Below are 25842 nucleotides of genomic sequence, written 5' to 3' on the forward strand. Positions count from 1 at the left end.
CCTATTTTTCTACTTGCATGTTTACGTGCTTTCAAACTGCTAGGTTGGCAGAAGCTGGGACGAGTAACAGGCGCTCACTCTGTTACGTGGCACTCGGGATTCAAACCCACCAAACTGCCGACCTTCTGATTGACAAGCTCAGTGTCCTAACCCACTGAGCCACCGCGTCCCAGGAAAATACTTACACATCCTTAAAAGACCTCAGAGAAGGTTTAGGTAGCTGAAATAGTAAATGGGAGGATTAATGTGTGCACAAGGAAAAGGATGTAGATTCTGACTGTATTTTAAGGGGGGGAATACAGAAGTGGGGCCATTTCAAAGCTTTTGGAGGGTGGGGGTGCTCAACAAGGCTGATCTCAGATACTCTAGTTAGGTGCCACCTCAGCATACATAAAAATAGAAGATCTCTCTTATTTGATACTGATCAAATATTTTTGGTAGCTAAGGCAGAAAAGCCTCCCAGAGGCATTACAGATTAAATTACAGATTAAAATGGAGTAGTAGCCATCATTTAAAATACCCCAAATCAGCTGCTTTTGCCCAGTATGAGAGTCAGTTTGTTGTAGTAATTAAGGCATCATGCTAGAAACCGGGAGACAGTGAGTTCTAGTTCCATCGTAAACACAAAGCCAGTTGGGTGACCTTGAGTCAGTCACTCTCTCCCAGCCCCTAGGACAGGGGTCGGCAACCTAAAAAAGGGAAAGAGCCACTGGGAACCGGTTCCATCACAAATTAAAAAAAGTGGGAGCTGCATGCGTGTGTCCATGCACGTGCATGCGCAAAAAGGTTTTTTGCGCATGCGCGGACACACGCGGCTGCCATTTTTTAAAAAATGAGATGGAACCGGTTCCCGGTTGCCCGACGGCGACGGCCCGTCTGCAAAGCTGCTGCTTTCGGCAGCTTTGCAGACGGGCCGCGGCAGCCTCCTCAAAGAGCGGCGCCCCTGCCCATTCCGGGAGATGCGCGCGTACCTCCGCGCGAACGGGCAGCGGTGCCGCTCTTTGAGGAAGCTGCCGCGGCCCGTCTGCGAAGCTGCCGCTTTCGGCAGCTTTGCAGACGGGCTGTGGCAGCTTCCTCAAAGAGCGGCGCCCCTGCCCATTCCGAGAGGTGCGCGCGCACTTCTCCGAACGACCGGAGTTGCGCGCGCACCTCCCCAAACCTTTGGGGAGGTGCGCGCGTACCTCCGTGCGAAGGGGCAGCGGCGCCGCTCTTTGAGGAAGCTGCAGACGGGCCGCGGCAGCTTCCTCAAAGAGCGGCACCACTGCCCGTTCGCGCGGAGGTACGCGCGCACCTCTCCAAAGGTTTGGGGAGGTGCGCGCACACCACTGCCCGTTGGAAGAGGTGCGCGCGCACAGGGCGGCTGGGAGCCGCAAGAGACGGCTCAAAGAGCCGCATGCGGCTCCGGAGCCGCGGGTTGCCGACCTGTGCCCTAGGAAGAAGGCAGAGGCAAACCACTTCTGAAAAACCTTGCCAAGAAAAATTGTAGGGACTTTTCCAGGCAATTTCCAAGAAATGGACACAATTGAACAGAAGAAAAAAAAATACCTGGTGGCAGGACTGGAAGAGATCTCAGAGCTTTCTGGATAAAGCTGAACAACAGCGCAGTCATGACTATCTGCCCATGTTTCATAAAGGTCATGTCCCCAACTTGTCCTAGTCTCAGCACAAACATACTATATACTAATAGCAGCAGCATCGCTGCCTTGTTCCACCACATTTTCTTTCACTTGTCCCCTTCCCGTGAATGAGGCAAAGTCAAATCATTCTTAGCTGTACCGATATTAAAGGAGATGTGTAATATCTGGTAGGTTTACGTACCCATTGTCTTGGAAGAACATTAGGTTAATGGCAGTGTCTTTGAACATAGAAAATAAGAGATGTGGGTTAGGTCTAGGAAATGGAGATATAACATTTCATTATGCCCAATCAATCTGGAGGGGCATCAGAAGAGAAGAAGGTTTCCTTAATCTGTATACTTCTATCAGGGGCCGCAACCAGAAATATCAAATAAATAAAAATTTGCAAGATAGTGGGCATGGAATTGTAAATCAAAGCCCACTCCTTTGTGTGGCAACTTCACACATATTTACAAAATGGACAGGGACTTGATCACAATGCTGTGCTTGCTTGCTGGCAACTTCACACATATTTACAAAATGGACAGGGACTTGATCACAATGCTGTGCTTGCTAGCTTGCAGATTATGACAACCCCTTTGTGGATGTCCATAACCATAGGATTAGACTGGATTTGCATTGTATGCAGATCATATTTTCATCCCAGACTTGTACATTACAGACAGACTTCCACTTAAAGTAGCTAATGTGAACGCGTTCAGCAGCATTTAATCTTCTCCCATGGTTCTCTTTTACCACAGCTAAGTGAAGATGGAGCAATTTTAACCAGAATTTGAAACCAAAGTCAATTATTGGTTTCAAATGTATTTATTTACTTGGTAACATGGTATACCCCCATAACTTCTAAAGGTCTCTTTAGCAATATAATAAACCATAACAGTAAGATTAAAATGTCCACGATACAAATATAAAGATGAGAACTAAGGATCTGAGGAGCCATATAAAAGCAAAACCAATAAAAGCAAAACAAAAAGGCAACGATGACATTTCGCTGAAGTTCAGATCCCTCCAGATGAGGGTTGTTTTAACAGACTCTGAGAGGTCTGCCATGAAAAGGGTCAGTCAACTAACTGGCACCCACTCCACATTCTGATGACATACTTACCTGTTGAAAAGCCACCAAATCATGTAGGACAGGACTAGAGTGGCAGTGTGTATGTATACGTATGCTTGGTGTGTTTTGTGATAATCCCCATTCAGCTAAGCAAGGTTTAGGTTTGAGTGGCTGAATCCAAACTAAGCAGATCCCAGAACAGGCGGCAATTTCTTTCCAGTAAGGTAGACTCATAAGAGAAATGGTCTGACAGTTGTAGGATTCAGTCATAATTTATGGCAGGTTGAGCAAGCAGAAGACAAGCTATATGATCTACACTCTTTGGTCCTTCCCTGCAGGACCTAACTTCTAAGCAGCTTCCTTACTCTGCCCAAAAGTAACTTTATAACTTGTTAGTTACTTACCGCTGTATTTTGGGGGAAAGCATTGTATCAAATCTTACCCCTTTTCTCCCACTTCCCAGTTGAATCCGTCTACTTGAAACATACAGTTCACAAACAAACAGGTTTGTTTTAAGGAATGTGATTTTTCAGATTGCTACTGAGTAATAATAATAATTTAATAATTTTATTTATATACCGCCCTTCTCCCGAAGGACTCAGGGCGAGTAGCCTATGAGATCCTACATAACACTAAGCATCTGTAAATGGCATTCATATAAAACCATGACGCAGATTGTTTCAATCGGTGTATGTCATTTGAGCTTTTAGTTATGCCATGTTGGCTTTTTTTCAGCTTTTATATCTTTCCTAGTTAAACACCCATTTTCTTCCTCACTTCCTTGCTGGAAAACAGAAAACATCGGCAATAAATCAAAGTATGGGCCTTCCTGGTTTCCCAAATAGAAAAGCAGTTACATGTTTGCTCTCTCAAAACTCCATTCCTGCTCCAGGATTAATTGTTCAAGATGCCTGTTGTCCCAGCCTGAAAGCCTTTTAATAAGATAAGAGTTCTCCTTCTCATGAATTTTTCTCTCTGCCCCCCCTCCCCCCCTCTAATTGCTTTCTATAAAAAAATAAAGACTCTGCTGGAAACAATGAAGGCTGAGAAAGGCAGCAATCTGGAAAGAAAAACAATACCGAGCTCTTTTCCTCAGGACTAGACAAATAAAAGGTAGTCCTCGACTTATGACTACAACTGAGCCCAAAAGTTTATGTGCTAAGCTAGACAGTCTTTAAGTGAGTTTTGCCCCATTTTACGATCTTCCTTGCCGCAGCTGTAAAGTGAATAACTGCAGTTGTTAACTTACCGTATTAACACAGTTGTTAAGTGAATCTGGCTTCCCCATTGATTGTGCTCGTCAGTAAGCCACAAAAGGTGATCACATGACTCTGGGACACTGCAACCGTCATAAATATGAAGCAGTTGCCAAGCATCCAAATTTTGATCACTTGACCATTGGGATGCTGCAACGGTTGTGTGAAAAACAGTCATGTCACTTTTTTCAGGGTCCTTGTAATTTTGAACTGTCACTAAACAAATAGTTGTAAGTTGAGGACCACCTGCATACAGATACTTTTGGGGTTGAATTATTAGGGTCCCACAAGATAAGCTGAACTTGATTTCCAGTTATTTTGGACTACAAATCCTATCACATCGAACTAGCATAGTCAATGGTGTATTAGTCTAAATAGATTACTTGCCTCCATTATACACTACAGGCAATTCTTGCTTAATGACAGTGATTGAGACTGGAATTTCAGTCACTAACAATTTCAGTCGTTCACTATGACAGCATGGGACTGCATTGTTTAGCAGCAGCAGTCCCAGCAGTCTTCCATTGTTGTTGTTAAGGGAAGCCCTCTTTGCAACTTCCTGACAGCTTCCAACAATGTCAATGTGGGACCTGGATGGCTTGCAAGCAGGCCAGTGGGCAAATTAAAATACAAGTGGCTAATCTGTGGTTCAGTGTGGTCTGCAAAATGGCAACTTGCCAATTGAATGTGAATTCTACTATTCCTTTGTAGTCTCCCATCCAAGTATTAGCCAGGCAGAAAATTGCTTAGTTTCCAAGGCAAGACAAGTTAGCCCAGAGGTCCCCAACCTTTTGGACACCAGGGACTGGTGCCATGGAAAGGTTTTTCTGCGGACCAGAAGGGATGTGATTTTGAATACTGCTTGCATCCCGAGGATGGAGCTTTCCTTTTTTGTGCAGCCCGCTGTTGTGATTCAGGGTCAGCCTGTGGGTTCGGCAGTTGGGTCGGACGACTCAGAGGAGGAGGGGGGTGTTGAAGAGCTTGCTGATGATGGCCTTGAGGCTCCGCAGAGCCCTCAGCCAGGCCCCTCCCACCTGGTCACAACGGAGACCCAGCTGTGTGAGCCTGACAGCGTGGATGAAGATGACCCACAGCTGGCCCTGTTCAAGGACGCCCGACGCAGGAGGCAGTCAATCAGGAGTAAACAGAGGAAGGCAATGGGGCACCTCGGAAGGAGGCAGAGAGAAGCTACGCCCTGAACTGTATAAAAGGGGAATGTGTGGGAGGGCTGGTTTGCTGAAGGCAACCGCTTGAAAAGCTCCTGTTTCTTGGTTCGTGTCTTGTTCTGTTTGTTTTTGTATTCATAAATTTGGCAGGCTTAATTCCAGCCTCTTGCCTTCTTGTAAAAGGGGTTGTCCCTGCCTTTTCTGCAGGGCCGGTAGCAGGCTGGTATAGAACACCCGCTTGCTGGCATGTTGAAGCCCGCTGCTGGTCCACAGACTGGGGGTTGCGGACCCCTGAGTTAGCCTATTCTGTTACCTGAAAAGTGCTGGATGGTGAAGAATGGAAAGATTTATACTCCTTGCAGACAGCTGTTCTTCTGCATTCTTTTAGCGAGAGTCGTTAAAGCTACCTGGAGGCTTATCTGTGCTTTCAGGGTCACCTCAGTAGTACAAATGGGCGTGGAGCCTTCTTGGAACTGTTGAAAGGACTGTGTTGTAGACTGAAGATAGATGATGTATATCTCCAACATATGGCTGTGAAAGTTGGACCATAAGAAAGGCTGAGTGCCAAAGAATTGAGGCCTTTGAACTATGGTGCTGGAGAAAACGTCTGCAAGTCCCTTGGACTGCAAGGCCATCAAACTGGTCAGTCCTAGAAGAGATCAATCCTGACTGCTCTTTAGAAGGCCAGATCCTGAAGTTGAAACTCAAATACTTTGGCCACCTAATGAGAAGGAAGGACTCACTGGAGAAGAGCCTAATGCTGGGAAAGGTTGAGGGCAAGAGAAGAATGGGACGACAGAGAATGAGGTGGCTGGATGGAGTCACTGAAGCAGTAGGCATGAAATTAAATGGACTCCAGAAGATGGTAGAGGACAGGAAGGCCTGGAGGAACGTTGTCCATGGGGTCGCGATGGGTCGGACACAACTTCGCAGCTAACAACAACAAAAATCTCCAACATCCAGTCAGAGCTGAAGAAGCTTCTTGGATGAGAAGTGAAACGTCTTCATACAAAAACAAAGTCCAGTTGCCTCATAAAAAAGCATGTTTGGGATATTTTACATCCTACTTTCTTTGGGTATTCCACCATGGTCCTTTTCTGGGGGGATAACTTCCCTGCTGCCATTCACCAGTGGCTAAAATGCCAAGAGAAAGCAGAGCCTGATCCTGCCCTGAGTACATATATCCAATCCTTTGCTGCATTTCTGCTTGTAATGAAATTGAGTTTTATGGCTAGAAGGTGGATTTTTGACAACAGCCCCCTCTTGTGACAAAAAGGTTACACTGCAACGGGCTTCAGGGGATAATAAACATGTGTGTCTGTTCTACAAAGGGAGGGAAAATGGCTTGTGTGCTTCTTACTGCTTCCTATTTTGGAGTTACTCATCCAAAGGCAAATTTAAAATTAGCATTTTTGCCCTTCAGGATGAAACTGACAAGATTTGAGAACTTAATCCTAAAAAATTCAATATTGCTTATAAGTCCCTTTGTCATGCTGATGATGCTAATATAAATCACCAGCTAAAATAGCAGAAGGCACCAGATTGCCTACCCAGGTTTCAGCTTTATTTGCAAAAGTTCTTCAAGAGTTTCTCTGAGGCATAACTGAAAATGGAGGAGAATTAAAGATGGACATTCTGCTTATGCTATGCTGCTAAGATGTGGCTCTTCCTGTATATTATAATAAGAATGAAATTTATCATGCACTGATTATATGCCATCAAGTTGGTATTGATTCTTAGTGATCACACTAGATATCCTCCATAATGATTTGCCTTCAGCCTAGACCTTTGGATTATCCAAATGGCTACCCATCAACACTGCAATCAAATCTAGCCACCTTATATCATACATGCATATAGAAACATACATAGTATAAGAAACAGCATTTGATTTTTTGATTTTTTTTTTGCCGAGCTCCATATTCCACTGATGTGCACAAAAGCCAGACTTCCCATCTGTGCGCCTATGCACTATGTGAAAGGGGCCAACTTGTGCTAGGCTTTTCAGTGCAAAACACCAAACCTTGTTGAATTAGGGTTTATGTTTGAAGCTCTAAAGCTAGTTATTAATTCTACTAAAAGCTCAACACAAATTTGCTGAATTATATGCCTCAAGTAAGAGCATGCTGGATTTTATGGTCTTATGACCTCATTCTCAGGTTTTTTCAATGGTTAGATAGGAGGAGTTATCTTGAATAGTCCAAGAGCAACTAAGATGATCCAAGGCCTGGAGACTAAAACATACAAAGAACGGCTGTAGGACTTGGGTTTGGCTAGTCTAAAGGAAAGAAGAAATAGGGGAGACATGATAGCAGTATTCCAGTATTTGAGGGGATGCCACAAAGAAGAGGGGGTCATGTTATTCTCCAAAGCACCAGAGGGAAGGATGAAAAACAATGGTTGGAAACTGATCAAAGAGAGAAGCAACCTGGAATTAAGGAGAAACTTCCTGACAGTGAGGACAATTAACCAGTGGAACAGCTTGCCGTCAGAAGTTGTAGGTGCTCCATCACTGGAGGTTTTTAAGAAGAGGCTGGACAATCACCTGTCTGAGATTGTATAGGTTCTCCTGCTCAAGTTCCCTTCCAGCTCTATTCTATACTATTCAATATCGGAGTCCAGGAGGGAGGAAGGGAAAGAAGGAAGGAAGGAAGGAAGGAAGGAAGGAAGGAAGGAAGGAAGGAAGGAAGGAAGGAAGGAAGGAAGGAAGGAAGGAAGGGTTTTTCTGAGCTTTATCATCACAAAATATAGTTTCAAATTGAGATACCCATGTAGACATTTTAGAAGAGGGAGACTTAACTAGTAATGTCAGGCCAAGTTAGCGATTGGAAAATTCCAGGATGGCATAGTGGACTCTCTTCATCAGAAAAATAATAATAATAATAATAATAATAATAATAATAATAATAATAATAATAATAATAATAATAATAACAACAACAACAACAACAATAACAATAACAACAACAACAACAACAATAATAATAATAATAATAATAATAATAATAATAATAATAATAATAATAATAATAATAATAAAGTTGGAAGGGACCTTGGAGGTCATCAAGTCCAACCTTCTACCCAGGCAGGAAACCCTATACCATTTCAGACAACTGGCTGTGCAATTTCTTCTTAAAGACTTCCAATGTTGGAGCATTCACAGCTTCTGGAGGCAGGTGGTTCCACTGATTAATTGTTCTGTCAGGAAGTTTCTCCTTAGTTCTAGTTCTATAAATAAGCATTCCTTAATAAACAATATAAAGGTTAAAAGTGAGGAAATCTTAAGTTTCCTGCCCTGAAAGAATGAAGCAGCAAACATACTGAAAAAAGACAATGGTCTTGAAGGACAAGGAAGATCCACTACCAAGGCAACAGATAAAACTTCAATCCAGGCCAAGAAAGAAATTTGTGAAAACAGTTCAGACAAGCCTCCCTTAGGCTTATGACTCTTCATCTAATGACAGTTTGAATTAACAATGGCCTTGGAAAGGGTGCTTTACAACCTGTAAAACATATTCCATCATAAAATGTCACACACATTCCCCTCATCGTCATGTCATGTGATCTGGGCACTTGGCGATTAGCACTCACAACCAGTTGCCAAGTGTGCAGCAAACATATGATCACCATTTTCTATCTTGTGTGTCAGGAAGTCAATGCTTGGATTTTGTCAGGGTGGATTTGTTGCCCATGTTTGCAGCTTGTGCCCTACCCCCCACCCCGTTCCCAGGCACTCTGCATTCCTTATCTTATTGCTACCTACCTTAAAATCTTGCTTGGATTTTGGCAGGATTTTCAGCCCATGTGGAGAGACTTATCCACACCACCAAGCCCAACTTGAAAGTGGCCTGCACTGGGCCTCTCAGGGCCACCCCCAAACCTCTGAGGACCCCAACACTACTTCCGTAGGACTCTGTCCACTTAATGACCCATAAGATGGCTTAACAACCACAACCAAGAGTGCCAGGATTGTGATCATTGAGTGAAGCAGCCATGTCGTATCTCACTTAACAACTATTTCACTAAATGACTGATTCAGGTCCCAGTGATGGTCATAAGCTGAGAACTACCTATAATTCTCCTGAAGATAAAAGAGGGAAGATGATATAGCACATTCTGACTTACAAGGTTCCATTACTAGCTATAGTAATTCTACTACTATAGTAACACTAGTACCGTTATAGTAATACTAGTTTTATCCCGTCCAGATGGAGACTCTTCACCCAGATCGAGAAGCTCAGCGTCCTAACCCACTGAGCCACCGCATCCCTTTTAAATATGTACTAGTTTCCTTCAAAAGCCTCCTCCTTTCCAGTTACCTCTTTGTTGTGCAGGTAAGAAATGATGTGATTTATAGCCTAATCGCATCTGGAAGGATCAGTTTAGGTAAAATCTAGTTTAAGGATATAGAAGAGAGAGAGCTCCATCTTTTTTTTAAAAAAAAAAGGCTAGTTAAATTTAATGGTTATCAATATTTTACAGGTATAAGACAAACGTGTTCAGCCAAACTATCCTGACAAAAGAGAAGTTTGGAACCCATTATCCCTTACTGCAAAAAGGGGGAAAAATGAAGTTCGTTCATAGCTCAAAATTCTGGGCCATTAATACGTATTTTTTTCTCTACAGTCCTTGCTGTGTACAAGTATTTAATACAATTTCTTTCAGAAATGTCTGCTTGTAACCCTGGAAAGGCAGAGGTTTACTCAAATCACCAATGCGGAGGAAATGTGCCGTACAGCCTTGCTTCCAGGCACATGGTTTTCTCATTCCAAATCAAATGACTTTAAACACCGAAGAAAAGCAGGTTTTATCCCGTCCAGATCTCAAAAGACTAATTAGTTCATGCTTTGTACTTTTCATCCCCTTGCTTTAAAGCTTTGTAATAATGAGTATAATCACGATAGAGTTCCTTGAAAACTTCTCTCACACCTGCTGGTAGAGAGATAGTTAAGAATTTGATGTCCCGTTCCTTGCAGCGATCTATGATATGATAGATCCCTTCTGTTAGATGTTTCTTTACAGCTGGATGCAAAGTCACCTAGAGGGAATATAAATGGGTTTATTAATGCTTGTTACCAGTGATTAATGGCACACATACACTCTCATTAGGGAAAGCACTGGAAGAGAATCATTCATTTATTATCCCACTTGCATTAAGACAAAGACTGTGGAGGTATAAAGACTCCAACCTTAAAACATAATTAGAAGAGGAAAAGATCTGTGTGGTTCCTTTACCAAACGGTAGCCTATTTTTATTGTCAGTTTTTTAAAAATGTATTTTTATTCCTCTGTGTATATAATGAACAACTTCATTATTTAGCAGCCAAAAATGCATAACAAAAATAAATATCGCCATAGGAATGCCTGGATGTATTTGTTCTCCTTTGAGAAGACTGACACACTCAAGATATGACAGCACTTTTTCTTCCAATTTTATCAGTTTATACCAGAGAGAATGACAGAAATGTCCACATCAAAAGTACAAACAGTAAAAAAAATGTAATAGAAGAGATAAAGCAACAGTAAAACATCTACAGGCATACAAAGGTAGTTCTCGACTGAACAACAGTTAAGTTACAATGGCACTGAAAAAAGTGACTTATGACCATTTTTTACACTTGTGACTGTTGCAGATGCCCATGGCCTCATGATCAAATTTCAGATGCTTGACAACTGACTCATATTTATGACAGTTTCGGTGCGCCGAGGTCATTTGTGACTTCTCATAAGCAAATGGGGAAGCCAAATTCATTTAACAACTTTGTTACTAACTTAACAACTGCAGTGATTCACTTAACAACTGTAGCAAGAAAGATCATAAAATCGGGCAAAATTCACTTAACAAATGTCTCTTAGCAAAATAAATGTTGGCTCAGTTGTGATCATAATTAGAGGACTACCTGTACAATAATCAAATGGTTCAGTGATTGAGGATAAAATGTACCCTAGATATATTACAGATAGACAGGAAGTAGATCAGGATCTAGTAGTTGACCTCTGTATGATGTCAGATCCCACAACTGAGAAATTTTGGCAAAGGTGGACACATTCCTACTACCATGGACTCTCATGAGCAAGTCAGTCTGCATTGAGTCAATTACAATACTACATTCAAAACTCAAACAAGTTTTAAGTTAAGCAAATTTTTTATTAAAAAAGACAACAATCAGGATATTAAAACCTACCATTTGTTTCATATGCGGGCATGGGTTAATGTTATATGGATTACTTAATGTAACACTGAATAACATACATTAAATAAGAACACTGCCATGCTCTTTCAAAAGCGTAGTTTTGCACCATTCAGGATTGGTTTACAAAGATTTGCAGACTATTGAGCAATGATGCACCCAAGTATACACTCAGTCCAGGAATTGATTACTTCCAGAACCGACCTCAAAATATATATATATATATATATATATATATATATATATATATATATATATATATATATATATATATATATATATATATATATATATATATATATATATATATATATATATATATATATATATATATATATATTTATATAGATAGATAGATAGATAGATAGATATAGATATAGATAGATATAGATATATAGATATATAGATATATAGATATATAGATATATATAGATATAGATATATAGATATAGATATAGATATAGATAGATATAGATATATAGATATATAGATATATAGATATATATAGATATATATTTATTTTATTATTATTAATTTAATTTATATACATACATACATACATACATATATATACATATATATACATATATATATATATATATATATATATATATATATATATATATATATATATATATATATATATATATATATATATATATTGGGGGGATGTTTATATAAATGTAACTTTGAAAGCAACCATTTCTCACACAGGAAAGACAAAAGCCCTCATCACTCTACTCAAATCATCAAGAATTTACCAAGCACTCTGCCCCCTCAGCTGTTAATTCTCCTCTCTAGAGAGTTAGGGGATTCCTGAAAATTTAGGGAGAAGAGGAGGAATCTGCAATGTATCATTTATGAGCAAAATCTCGTTATCCATTCCCAGATGTCTAGCTTGAAATCAAGCTATTCAGTTGGCTCCTCATTTGTCTACCGAAGGACTCCTTCCAGATGGTTATATTGGGTCTATTACATTTTGTTGGATTAATTTTGGATTGGGAAAAAATATTCCCAAAACTGTAGTTGCACTCATGGTTAGCAATTATCTGGGAAAAAATCCTACTAAGGACTTATCTAAGTCTACCAAATTCAATCAGGCTTTTTTTTAAAACACTCTTTCCAGTATAAGTAATACTCACCCCCTTTTATCTTTATCTGCTCAACTGAGAAATATATATTTCTTTGTAATCCAAAATTTTCTGATGCAGTCCAAAAATTTCTAACGGTAACATCACCAAAGCTAAAGACAACTCTGGGAATCAAACCTGCTCTACGTGACTCCTGGCTATTCCTTTTGAATTTCAGGACCGGAGGCGCCATCTGAGTAAAATGCCAGCTCTGGCAACATTTTCCTGCTGTGGCTTTCTCAAGAGGCAATCTCGCTATTTTTACCACCAAAAGTATTCCCTCCCTCCATGTGCCCAAACCCCAGATTAGTCTCATGCTGCCAGACATGCCATACTAAGTGGTTGTCATTTGCATTAATGCTTTTTCTTCTCTTCTTCAGGCAAGTAATAAAATGTTTTTCTGATGAATTAAATTTCTAATTGCTATGACAGCACAGTGGAGAAAAAGAAGAATGTCAGTATATCATCCGAGGTAGCTGGGTTCGAACCCATTCATACTGTGAAAATGGTCCATTTTTCTCCCAATTTTTAACAAAGTGGTATCATCCATGTTAAGATAAAACCAGCTTTAAAGCCAGCATATTGTTGTGAAAGAATCCTGCTGTTAAGAGTCTTCAAGCTGCCTGCAGGAAAACTCAAATGGGTTTACCTAGAGTTTTTTTAAAAGCTTTTAAAAAAGTAAACTAAAATTTTGCATGAACTACTGTTTTACTACTAAAGTCTCATTGATAATGCAGGTAAGGTAGAAAGCATTTAATTTCTTTATCTAGAATAGCGACCCCCCCAACCTTTTGGGCACCAGGAACTGGTTCTATGCAGAGAGGTTTTTCCATGGACTGGGGGGAGGGGGGGAGATGGCTTTGCGTGCTGCCTGCATCCCACGGATAGAGCTTTTCTTGTTTGCCTGGCCCAATCTCTGGCATGCCATGGACTGGTCCTGGTCCACAGACTGGGGGGGGGGGGTTAGGGATGGGATCTAGAATGGTCTGAGTGCATTGGTTTGCCTGCTTTATATAAGCATTACAACAATAAAAGGGAAGTAGAAGTAATGCTGAGAAACTAGAAAAAGACAGATTTAAAAGAAGTGCAAAGAGCCAACTCTTGCACGCTTGATTCTTCAACTAGTGTTTATGCAGAAAAATCTCACCTATTTTCCAGTTCTTTTATAATTTATATAATTATATTAATATTAATATTTTATATCTTACATATGTTTTAGATCTTTTATAAAACGTATTTCATATATTTCTTTTATATTTGCTCCAGGCTGCCTGATGAACCAATTCATCCCTCTAGGACAAGCCCACCCCACTCAAGCCAGCAGAGAGGACCTATTACGGATCCCATCAGTCAAAGAACTCCAACTAGCGGGATCCAGAAGAGCCTTCTCTACTGTAGCACTTGCACCTTGGAACATCCTATCCTCCAACATGAGATCTACCTTCACCCTCCTATTCTTCCGTAAAAACTTGGAAGACCTGGCTCTGCCAATTGGTCTGGGGATCCCCACCCATCCAGCTTTCATTCTCATATTGCTCTATCATGCTGCAGTATACAACAATATGAGAACAAACTAATTTTGAGAACAATTTAATTTTGTTGTAAGCCATCTAGGCAAATAAATTCGAGAAAAAAATAAATAATTTGCCTCAGTGCATGAGTGTTAGACGTTTGCCCCTAATCAAGGAGACATTATACTGAATCCCCTTCTTCAACGTGGTTTTCCAATAAAGACATCGTGAAAAACTGGGGCAACTGCAGAGTGAGAAAATATAGGAATGAGTCAGAGTACACGACAAAAGGAAGCATGCTGATCTGAAGCACATTCCCTCTGGCCAAACTAATGCTTTGCCTAGGTTAGCTCAACTGAGTCATTTTCCGAAATGCCAGCTGAAGAAAAAAGCCTGAACAATGCAGTACGAACTATGTTAAAAACCAGAGTCACTTGCAGTGGTTAATTTCTCATCGAAAGAAGCATTTGCCACTCATTGAAAAGAACGACTGAGAATTTTGATTACCATAGGGCCAATCAGGAGGAATCCAGTGAGCAAATGAAAGCTATTTTGCTTCTCACCAGGTGAGAAGGATAAGGAAATTATTGCCCAATATAAAAATAAATAGGGTGGAGCAATCAGAAGCTTTGCAAAGACAGAATTTCCTTTCTCAAATAAATAGATTTTAGAATTATGAAGGTGTCCAAGACAAGTGCCTATTGCACATATCCTGCATTTTGACTTTAGGTGCACTTTATGAAAAACAAATCCTACTGATTTTAGTAAAGAAGTGGGGATGAGTGTATTTAAGCTGCTCTGCTCCACTATAAGTATCTTGGAAGTACCATAGACTCAGATATCCTAATCATTTTTAAAACTGTCTTTCGATATTCTAAAACACAACTTCTCTAAACCTAATACACTACAGATACATTATCATCACTAATATAACCACCCACATCAGGGGTCTTCAAACTTGGCCTTTATGACTTGTGGACTTCAACTTCCAGAATTCCTCAGCCACAAGTCCACAAGTCATAAAAGGGCCAGGTTTGAAGGCCCCTGACCCAGATCATGACCCCTCCAACAGACTTACCAGTTGAGGATGATGGAAGCTATAGTCCAACACTGCTAGAAGACTTGGATTTGGACAGGCCATCTTGTGACATGAGACTCAATATTTTTTTTTATTTTAATTCCATTTATATCCCGCCCTTCTCCGAAGACTCAGGGCGGCTTACAAGCTTAGCAGTAGCCTTCATTCTATGTATATGCCTGCTTATTAGGGCTTTCACACACACACACCCAAGCGTCATTATTACAAAGTCAGCATAATTGCCCCCAACAATCTGGGTCCTCATTTTACCTACCTCGGAAGGATGGAAGGCTGAGTCGACCTTGAGCCTGGTGGGATGCGAACCTGCACTAATTGCAGGCAGCTGGTGTTACTTAAGGAGGCATTAGCCCACTGCTCCACCAAGGCAAAGAACCGTGTCACATGTTTTTTCCCATGCATCAGTGTCAATATTCAGTGTCACTTCTCATTTCTTAAAACTAAGAACTGTTTTGTCTTTTGGCTGAATAGAGGGGTCATTACCTTCTGCAGATCTGTCACATATTGGGCCACAATGAAGGCTGACAGCAAAGTGAAGTCTTCTGTTTTTGCCGCAATATAACTATACATCCGCTCCACCAACTGAGCACATTTCAATATAGCTTCAAGTTCATCCACAGACCCTTGGAAAACAAAATGTATTGAGATTTACTTATTGCATTATACCAGGCAACCTCGGCTCTTTTATGACTCATGGACTTCAACTCAGCATAGCTGACTCAGGAATTCTGGGAGTTGAAGTCCATGAGTCATAAAAGAGCCGAGGTTGCCTACCCTTGCATTATACAGACGGATGAGAGGTAATTATGTTTCACCCATCCCTCAGCAAATCATAGGAGTGAATACAGGTAGTCCTCGACTTACAACAGTTCATTCAGTACTCATAGGAAATACTTAGGAAAAAAATCACTTTTACTGTTATGTATATGCTTATTCTGTTCGGGGAAAATGACTTGTGCAGTAATTGGCATCCAAATAGTGCCTACAGCTTTTATTTTTCCCTAATGTTTAGCAATGCAGGAAAGCAACATATGATCTACCGGTAGATAGGTTTTGATACAGTCATTTGGATTTTCACTCAGAATAATTGAATGGGCTTTATTTCTAAGGGTGGGAGTTAGGATCACAGCCATAGGTTCCAATCATACATGGTTAATAACTGATGAACTCAATTCAAACCCAGGAAAACTTACACGCAGAACAACTATATACCTCAAATGTGGCTAGGTAAGACTCTTCCAGACATGCAACATAATTTTACAGTCAGGAAAGGACATGAGTGCAGAACAAGATGAAAATGGAATATAGGATAATATATGTCAAACCTTTGTCTCCTTTTTGCCTCCCTTCATGCATTACGGAAATAACCAATCGATGAAAACTGTTCAAAAAAGATGGAGCTGCTTTCAGCATCACCTGCATAATAAGTACATTGACATTAAAATGCAGAGATTCAAAAATCCACACTCCAAGTAAATAAGAGAGACTGAAGGCAGGGTTCAAAGCTACGTCTGGCTTTTGAGAATGCAGATGGAATAGTCTTTTACTTATGTAACAATAATCCATAATCATCTGTCATCTATATCAAACATCAGGGCGGGATCCTACCACCCTGCAGCCACAATGGCAGCATCCACATACATGAGAAAGATGTAGTCAGATTGAATAAAATCCCAAGACATTTTTAAAAAATATTGCAAGGGAGATAATCCAGAATACTCTAAAGAGTGAAGCAGCAGGGACAAGGAACTGGGAGGCAGAGGAGACAGGTAGAAGATGGAGGCAGAAATGGAATGGTAGAAAATATGAAAAGGATATGCAAAGAGCCTTCTCTTGTTGGGCTATGTCAGCTTCTGGGTAAGGCAAACTATTTTGAAACATCCAAAGGATGGAAACAAGAGATGCTGACAGAAATGGATGAAAAGCATACAATATCTTTAATTTAATTTAATTTAATTTATTAATATTTCTATACCGCCCTTCTCCCGAAGGACTCAGGGCGGTGAACAGGGCAAGAATAAAAAACACAGAATTACAAAAGTTAAAAAATGATTAAATACATGCCCACTAAAAACAATTAATACATAGTAAAACCCCAATAAAATACAATAAAAACCCCACCAATCCCCCATCGGGCCAGGCCGGCTTGTTCGAACAAGTATGTTTTTAGATCGCGGCGAAAGGAGCGAAGATCGGGCGCCGTCCGGAGCTCAACCGGTAACTGATTCCATAGCTCCGGGGCGCCCACAGAGAAGGATCTCCCCCTGGGGGCCACCAATCGACATTCTCTGACCGGTGGCACCCTGAGGAGGCCCTCTCTGTGGGAACGCACAGGGCGGAGGGAAGTTGATGCCGGCAGCAGGTGTTCCCTAAGGTACTCCGGACCCCTGCCATGTAGGGCCTTAAACACCATTACTAGTACCTTGAATCTCACCCGGAAGACAACTGGCAACCAATGCAGGTCACAGAGCAGAGGTGTGACATGGGAGTATCGGGAGACTCCCAACACAACTCTCGCGGCTGCATTCTGTACCAGTTGGAGCCTCCGGGTGGTCCTCAAGGGCAGCCCCATGTAGAGAGCGTTGCAGTAGTCTAGACGAGAGGTCACTAGCGCGTGAGTGTCCGTGCATAAGTCATCCCGGCTTAGATAGGGCCACAACTGGCGCACCAGTTAGATAGCTCCGACTCACTCTAAGCTAATTCCTTAATTAATAAGAAGACGGAAGGCCTTCTAAGTCAAATTACCAAACAAATGCAGTGTTTTTTTTACACCAATTGTATTTAGGATGAAGGGAAATGCCTTGGGAGCTAGGTGATCATGGCTACATCATCTTTTTTTTTCCAGATCCAGGATTGCTTTTGGATCTTTGGAAATGTGCCAGGAACCCAGGGCATGTGAAAAGCAGGATTTAAAAGAGAAAGTGGCTCTGTTCAGAATAAAAACAGCTTTTGTCTTAATCTCCATCCAACAGTTTCCATTAAACTGATTTTCCCCCACTCACCACCACTTTATCCATCCTAAAAGCCACCAACTTTCATTTTCAAATTACTTTTCTAAACTTGAGGTCACTTTAACAGGAGGTGAACAATAACAGAAAAAGCCTAATGGGGAGGTATACGGCTTTATCCCCCAGGCACTAGATCGTGTTTCATATTTTTAAGCCCGCTCCTTACCTTAGGATGACACTGCAATATGGAGAAGAGCACTTCGTGGATTCCCAGAAAGATGCTGCTATACGCCCTCTGGTCAAGAGGGACAGTCAAAAGAATATTAAAAACAAGAGTGACATGATGTGGATTGGAGAGAATCCTTTCTCCCCGTCTAAGAAGAAGAGCTGCTGCCTCCAGGATGGGCGCAGAAAGAACAGGAAGCAAGACTGGAGCTTGAGAAGCCTCTTTGATTTGCATCTACATTAGGAGGAAGGAAAAACAAACAGTAGGACACACACTATATGTGTTGAGGCATGCTTTTCCAGCCTCACAACTCCCCTCTGCAAATCACACAACTGCTATGTCATTTCCAGTATGGTTTTCCACAAAGGCAGTAATGCCAATAAATCCCTGCCTACCCACCATCCTTCCCTGCTGCCAAAAATTTGCTACTCAGGTAGTCCTCAACGTACGACCACAATGGAGCCCAAAACTTCTGTTGTCAAGTGAGACATCTGTTAAGTGAGTATTGCCCCATTTTACGACCTTTCTTGCCACGGTTGCAAAAGGTGACCACGTGACCTTGGGACACAGCAACCGTCATAAATGTGAATCAGCTGTCACCTGATCATGGAGATGCTGCAAAGGTCATAATTGTGAAAAACTGTCATAAGTCACATTTTTCAATTGTAACTTTGAACGGTCACTAAACAAACCTCCAGAAGTGGTGAATGCTCCAAAACTGGAAGTTTTTAAGAAGAGACTGGACAGCCATTTGCCTGAAATGGTATAGGGTTTCCTGCCTGGCTAGATGACCTCCAAGGTCCCTTCCAACTTTTATTATTATTATTATTATTATTATTATTATTATTATTATTATTATTATTATTATTATTATTATTATTATTATTATTATTATTAATTATTATTATTATTATTATTATTATTATTATTATTATTATTAATTATTATTATTATTATTATTATTATTATTATTATTATTATTATTATTATTATTATTATTATTTGTTGTTGTTGTTGTTGTTGTTGTTGTTGTTGTTGTATTTTTGATGTCTCTGGCTGTGGCCTATGCCAAAGACATAAGACTATGTATTGGAATGAAATTTAGAACTCTTCTATACAATTGGGTTTTCTGCTGTTATTCGTTCAGTCACTAACTTGTATCTGACTCTTCGTAACCTCATAGACCAGGGGTCTTCAAACTTGGCAACTTTAAGAGTTTAAGTCTTAAAGATGCCAAGTTTGAAGACCCCTGTCATAGACCATAGCATGTCAGGCTCCCTTGTTGTCCATCGTCTCCCAGAGTTTGCCCAAATTCATGTTCATTGCATCGATGATACTATCTAACCATCTCATTCACCTTCAACCAAATCAATTTTTACCCGCATACAATTTATTCTTGAGTACAGTTCAGCTGCTTCAAAACTGCACATTGAGTATAGAGTTACTGGATGAGGGTTTTGTTTTGTTGTTTAAACCTGGACAAGCATCAGGTTTCCCTCCCTCCCCCAATTTTTTTTTGGTTGACTAGTTGAATGGGCTTCAAACGAAGCGACCCAAATGTTATCATATCACTTAATGATGCCATTTAATTATGTAATTTAATTCTCCTTTGTGTTATTTTGCAGAAAAAGCAGAGAAATAAATATAATTGTACACATAAATATAGCATAGTCCTCTACAACCCAAATAACCCAATCTCACTTTAAAAATAAAATGTTAAGACAAGAAACGAAGGCTTCTATTTTTTTCATTAGTTGTTTTATTTTATGATGTCCTTTTCTTTTAACTAACCCTACTATGGGAATGTCTGAGGAATTCTGGGAGTTGAAGTCCACAAGTCATAAAAGGGCCAAGTCTGAAGACCCCTGGTCTAGTAGTTAAAACATCAGATTCGAAAGCAGAAGTCTATGAGTTCTAGTCTTGCCTTAGCCATGAAAGACAGCTGGGTGACTTTGAGCCAGGCAAACTCTCTTAGCCCAATCCACCTCACAGGGTTGTTGTGCACAAAATAGCAGGAAGGATGTGTGTTGGATATGTTCGGTGCCTTGAGTTATTTGTAAAAATAATAAAGGCAGCACAAAGAAATAAATAAATATCATGAAGTGCCTGCTTGCCATTAACCTGTATATTTTGAAAATTGTCAGTGACCTACATGCAATGAAGCACAGGCTTTTATTCCAGCGCCAAGGAAGCCAGGAAGTTCGGGCATACAGGAAGCTCTTGGAATAACTAGACTTAGAAAGCATGGAACATTGAGATAGTGTTGATATGAACTACCGTATATACTTGAGTATAAGCCGAATTTTTCAGCCCACTTTTTGGGCTGAAAAATTCCACTTCGGCTTATACTCCAGTCAACAAAAAAACTTACCGAGGACTTGTGCGCGGCCGAGGCTTTGGAGCTTCCGGGATCGCGCTCACCTCTCCCAAGCCACCGCCGTCCGGAGACCTGCCGAAGTTTGGGGAGGTTTGGGGAGGTGCGCACGCACCTCCCCAAACCTCCCCAAACGAAGCCGGGTCTCCGTTCCTCTGCGCCCTGCCTGCCTGCTTCTTTCCACAGCGGAAAGAAGCAGGCAGGCAGGGGGCGGAGGAACGGAGACCCGGCGACGTTTGGGGAGGTTTGGGCGCCTCTCCAAATATCCCCAAACGTCGCCGGGTCTCCGTTCCTCTGTGCCCTGCCTGCCTGCTTCTTTCCACAGCGGAAAGAAGCAGGCAGGCAGGGGGCGGAGGAACGGAGACCCGGCGACGTTTGGGGAGGTTTGGGCGCCTCTCCAAATATCCCCAAACGTCGCCGGGTCTCCGTTCCTCTGTGCCCTGCCTGCCTGCTTCTTTCCACAGCGGAAAGAAGCAGGCAGGCAGGGGGCGGAGGAACGGAGACCCGGCGACGTTTGGGGAGGTTTGGGCGCCTCTCCAAATATCCCCAAACGTCGCCGGGTCTCCGTTCCTCCGCCCCCTGCCTGCCTGCTTCTTTCCGCTGTGGAAAGAAGCAGGCAGGCAGGGCACAGAGGAACGGAGACCCGGCGACGTTTGGGGATATTTGGAGAGGCGCCCAAACCTCCCCAAACGTCGCCGGGTCTCCGTTCCTCCGCCCCCTGCCTGCCTGCTTCTTTCCGCTGTGGAAAGAAGCAGGCAGGCAGGGCACAGAGGAACGGAGACCCGGTGACGTTTGGGGATATTTGGAGAGGCGCCTCTCCAAATATCCCCAAACGTCACCGGGTCTCCGTTCCTCTGTGCCCTGCCTGCCTGCTTCTTTCCACAGCGGAAAGAAGCAGGCAGGCAGGGGGCGGAGGAACGGAGACCCGGCGACGTTTGGGGAGGTTTGGGCGCCTCTCCAAATATCCCCAAACGTCGCCGGGTCTCCGTTCCTCTGTGCCCTGCCTGCCTGCTTCTTTCCACAGCGGAAAGAAGCAGGCAGGCAGGGGGCGGAGGAACGGAGACCCGGCGACGTTTGGGGATATTTGGAGAGGCGCCCAAACCTCCCCAAACGTCGCCGGGTCTCCGTTCCTCCGCCCCCTGCCTGCCTGCTTCTTTCCGCTGTGGAAAGAAGCAGGCAGGCAGGGCACAGAGGAACGGAGACCCGGCGACGTTTGGGGATATTTGGAGAGGCGCCCAAACCTCCCCAAACGTCGCCGGGTCTCCGTTCCTCCGCCCCCTGCCTGCCTGCTTCTTTCCGCTGTGGAACGAAGCAGCCTGAACGAAGCAGGCTGCTTCTTTCCACTGCGGAACGAAGCAGCCTGCCTGCTTCTTTCCACTGCGGAACGAAGCAGCCGGCGGCGGAGGCTTGCAGAACGGCGGATCGGCTTATACTCAAGTCACCAACTTTTTCCAGTTTTTGGGGGTGAAATTGGGGGTCTCGGCTTATACTCGAGTCGGCTTATACTCAAGTATATACGGTATTTAGTTTTTGATCCTCAGACTAAGACTACAATATGAAAGGTCTATGCTTCTTTTTCATATCTCTGTCTTTGGGGGGCGGGGGGGGGTGTCAATGCATAAACATAAACAGTGACCTAAATTCAGTAGCATATGCCTAATCCAGCAGCAGAGGTACTTACAGCTAAAGCAGTCATTATCTGGGGAGTACAAAACCAGAAAACTTTCTCTTTCTCTCCACTTAGAAGACAGTTGAGTAGTACTTTCAGTAAGGTAACAGCTGATAATACTATCTGTACGAAACATACCAAGAAAATAAGGGTAATAAGCAAACAAGAAAAAGATAAAAGATACAAGCAAATTGCAATGTAGAAAATATTAGGTTAACCAGGATTGTATAAAAGTAAATGAAATTTAAATATACAAAAAACGTGTAGAAGTGAGTCCCTTAAAATATCTGTATGCTAATCATATTTTTTTAAAAAATTCTGAAGCTTGCCAATGCATAGACAACTGGATAGATAAGCAACTACTTAAGCATTGAATCAACTGATTAAGACTGTAACATTATATTTTTCCGAATGGTGCAATTATTTTTGGTCATTCGTGATAATTAGCTTACACAAAAATTCCTAAAAAAAATAACCCTCATGTAACTCAGGAACTACCTATAGTATAAGATTTAGAGGCAGAGTACCCATTTTGTACTCAGAAAGTTTGTGGGTTTAATCTCAACTTCCTCATGCAGAGGGCACAATGGCTCAGCACTTACAGAGGCTCAGCTTGTGAGCTGGAGCTGTTCAAGATCTGAGTGCCTAGCAACAGGGTGAAATCCCATTTCTGCCCAGTTCCTGCCCAAATAGCAGTTTCAAAGCATGCAAATGCGAGTAGATAAATAGGTACCACTTCAGTGGAAAGGTAACAGCATTCCGTGCACCTTTGGCATATAGTAGTGGTGGTGAACCTATGGCACACGTGCCAGAGGCAGCACTCAGAGCCCTCTTTGTGGGCATGCGCGCCATCATCCCAGCCCCGCCTCCCACCATGGCCCCCTCCTCACCAGCAACTCCCCCCCGGAGAGTCATCCCCGAGTGTGGCCCGCATAGAGTTGTGAAGCCAAGGACATGGCAGCCAGGACAAGACTCCACCCTCACGCCCTGTCACACACAGTTGATGCTGTGGGGCGTGGGCAGAGGGTGTGGCTGCCATGGCGCTGTTGGGTGGCCCTGTGGGCAGGCGAGGGCTGGGCAGAGCAGGGGGTGGGGCAGGTGGGGGGGCAGGTTTGGGGCACTTGGTCTCTAAAAGGTTTGTCGTCACTGGCATATAGCCATGCTGGTCACGTGACCATGGAAATTGTCTTCGGACAATGCTGGCTTCCTCAGCCAAGAAACAAAGATGAGCACCACCCACTGGAGTGGGACATGACTAGACAGGGAAACCTTTAACTTTTACCTTCTTTGTGTAAAAATTACTGTATGTAAAAAATACAAAACAGAAAACCTGTTCAGAAACAAAGTAATTCAAAAGCATGGAACTGGATGAAGGCAAATGCTAAGCACCAAGGATTCAAATACATTTTTTTTAAAAAGAATAACATTGTCCCTACTTCAGGATTTTGTTTCCAAAGATTACAAACATTGAGTCCCTCAATCAGCAGCCTCAACATGGTAGAAAAGTCATCAGTGGTAGCATTCTCCACCAGCTGGGCAATCAGTTCAGTCAAGGGAACATCTAGATCTTGAATTAACTGGCCTTTGACTTCAGGACCTGCAATAGTTCAAGAGAAACCATCATCCAAACTCTTAAGGCCCACAAACCGCTGACAGAGGCCAAACCATTATAGCGCAAAACTTTCCCTTACTTTTTACCCTTTACTTCCCTTTACTTCCCCCATTTATTTGTCAATTATTGAAATGACAAACCAACCCATTCTTTTTCTTTATAGTGCAACAGACTTAACAGCATTCCTCACACACCAACAACAATATCTCCTTTTCTGCATCCAGAAGGCAGGAGAAGGATGGAAAATCTAGCCTCTCCTGTCATGTGTACGTCTTGCCAAAATCTCAAATTATTTCTATCAATAGAACTTCTTGTAAATTATAAAATGTATTAGCAGAATTTCACACAGTGGAATAGTCACAAAAGGCAGGAGACAGCACAATGCCACTAAAGCTCCTTTTCCAAGATTAATTTTTAAAAAATGTAATTCTGCAGATACTCTAGAACAGACATGTCAAACACAAGGCCCGGGGGCCGGATCCGGCCCGCAAAGTGGTTTCATGTGGCCCGCAAAGCCATCCTGGAAACAGTGAGGGAATGGCCCCCACTGCCTTGGCCCTGGCCCAGAGACCCTCCTTCTGCCAGAGACCCTCAGATCTGTCCCACTCCTGCCCAGGCCCCCATAGGCACCCTTGATGCGAACGATGTAGAGCTGGCCATGCCTACCCAGTAGGCCATACGCACTCTAGCCATGCCCACCCAGTAGGCCACGCCCACCCTGGCCATACCCACCCGGCCCCCTGAGGGCAACCGCAATGCTGATGCGGCCCTCAATGAAATTGAGTTTGACACCCCTGCTCTAGAACTACCATGCTAAATATTCTTTATCATAGGCCATGATAGTAGAACTACCAAAAGCTGCATCTAGACAGCCCTTGGTTCCCCCCAACTTCTAAGTTAGGCAAGCTGCTACCATTATCAGGTAATTATACTGTATTCCACACAACTCTCTGCTTCTCTCCCAGCCAATATGGCCTGTTTTGGGATATAGGAGGACAGAAGAGGAAATGAGAAGCAATATTCTTCATGCCCAGCAAAGAGAGCTAACTAAATAACATCTCCAACCCAGTTTGCTATCAGGCAACAATGGAGAAGCCAATAAAATCTTATTGTAGACATCCAACTGGCAATGATCAACTATTTTTTCAAAGAAATTAAAACCTAAAATGCATGATTATAAGTAGGCGCTTTTTGGTGACTTCAGTTTGTGCTTCAAGAAAAATCCCCAACAGCTCAATTATGGTTCCTAAACAGACGGGCGATCAAACCGGTCAGTCCTAGAGGAGATCAACCCTGACTGCTCTTTAGAAGGCCAGATCCTGAACTTGAAACTCAAATACTTTGGCCACCTAATGAGAAGGAAGGACTCACTGGAGAAGAGCCTAATGCTGGGAAAGATTGAGGGCAATAGAAGAAGGGGACGACAGAGAATGAGGTGGCTGGATGGAGTCACTGAAACAGGAGGCATGAGCTTAAATGGACTCTAGAAGATGGTAGAGGACAGAAAGGCCTGGAGGAACATTGTCCATGGGGTCGCGATGGGTCAGACACGACTTCGCAGTTAACAACAAAACAGACAGGGCTCAACCTTTTAGAACCAGTTTTTGTACTAAAGAGAGGGGATTAGGATGTCTTTAAGGAACCAAACATTAGCCCCTAAAACAGAGGTCTCCAACCTTTTTGATTTGGTGGCCTGGAAAGGGAGGCAGGAACTGCTACGTGCACACATGCAAATGGGCGGGACGGTACTAGCACCGGTGGGATGGGAAGCTCGGGGGCAGGGTGGCACTAATGCCGGCGGGATGCTATAGGCGGCACTAGCGCCGGTGGGACGCTCTGGGGCGAAGCAGCACTAGTGCGGTGGGACACTCGGGGTGGCGGTAGTGCGAGTGTGTGGGGGTGAGTGCCATCCCTTCACATGGCCTGCCGTGGCCCACAGGTTAGGGACCCCTGCTGTAAAAATTCTAGGAAC

General features: G+C 42.7%; 1 protein-coding gene across 2 annotated transcripts in view; it reads right to left on the reverse strand.

The window, feature by feature from the left end:
- Positions 1-9555: 9555 nt before the first annotated feature.
- The window catches only part of URB2 (URB2 ribosome biogenesis homolog), a 28362-nt gene continuing 12075 nt past the window's right edge, over positions 9556-25842 (reverse strand). For both annotated transcript variants that reach the window (XM_081326260.1, XM_081326259.1), the window contains exons 5-10: positions 23695-23855; positions 22271-22381; positions 18216-18449; positions 16367-16457; positions 15525-15664; positions 9556-10151 (exon numbers count right to left, since the gene is read on the reverse strand). In XM_081326260.1, coding sequence (XP_081182386.1) covers positions 9954-10151; positions 15525-15664; positions 16367-16457; positions 18216-18449; positions 22271-22381; positions 23695-23855 — 935 coding nt within the window. In that variant the 3' untranslated portion in view covers positions 9556-9953. The remainder of the gene's footprint in view (positions 10152-15524; positions 15665-16366; positions 16458-18215; positions 18450-22270; positions 22382-23694; positions 23856-25842) is intronic.

Source organism: Vipera berus (genome assembly GCF_964194415.1).
Source record: "Vipera berus genome assembly, chromosome: 1".
Taxonomy (NCBI): domain Eukaryota; kingdom Metazoa; phylum Chordata; class Lepidosauria; order Squamata; family Viperidae; genus Vipera; species Vipera berus.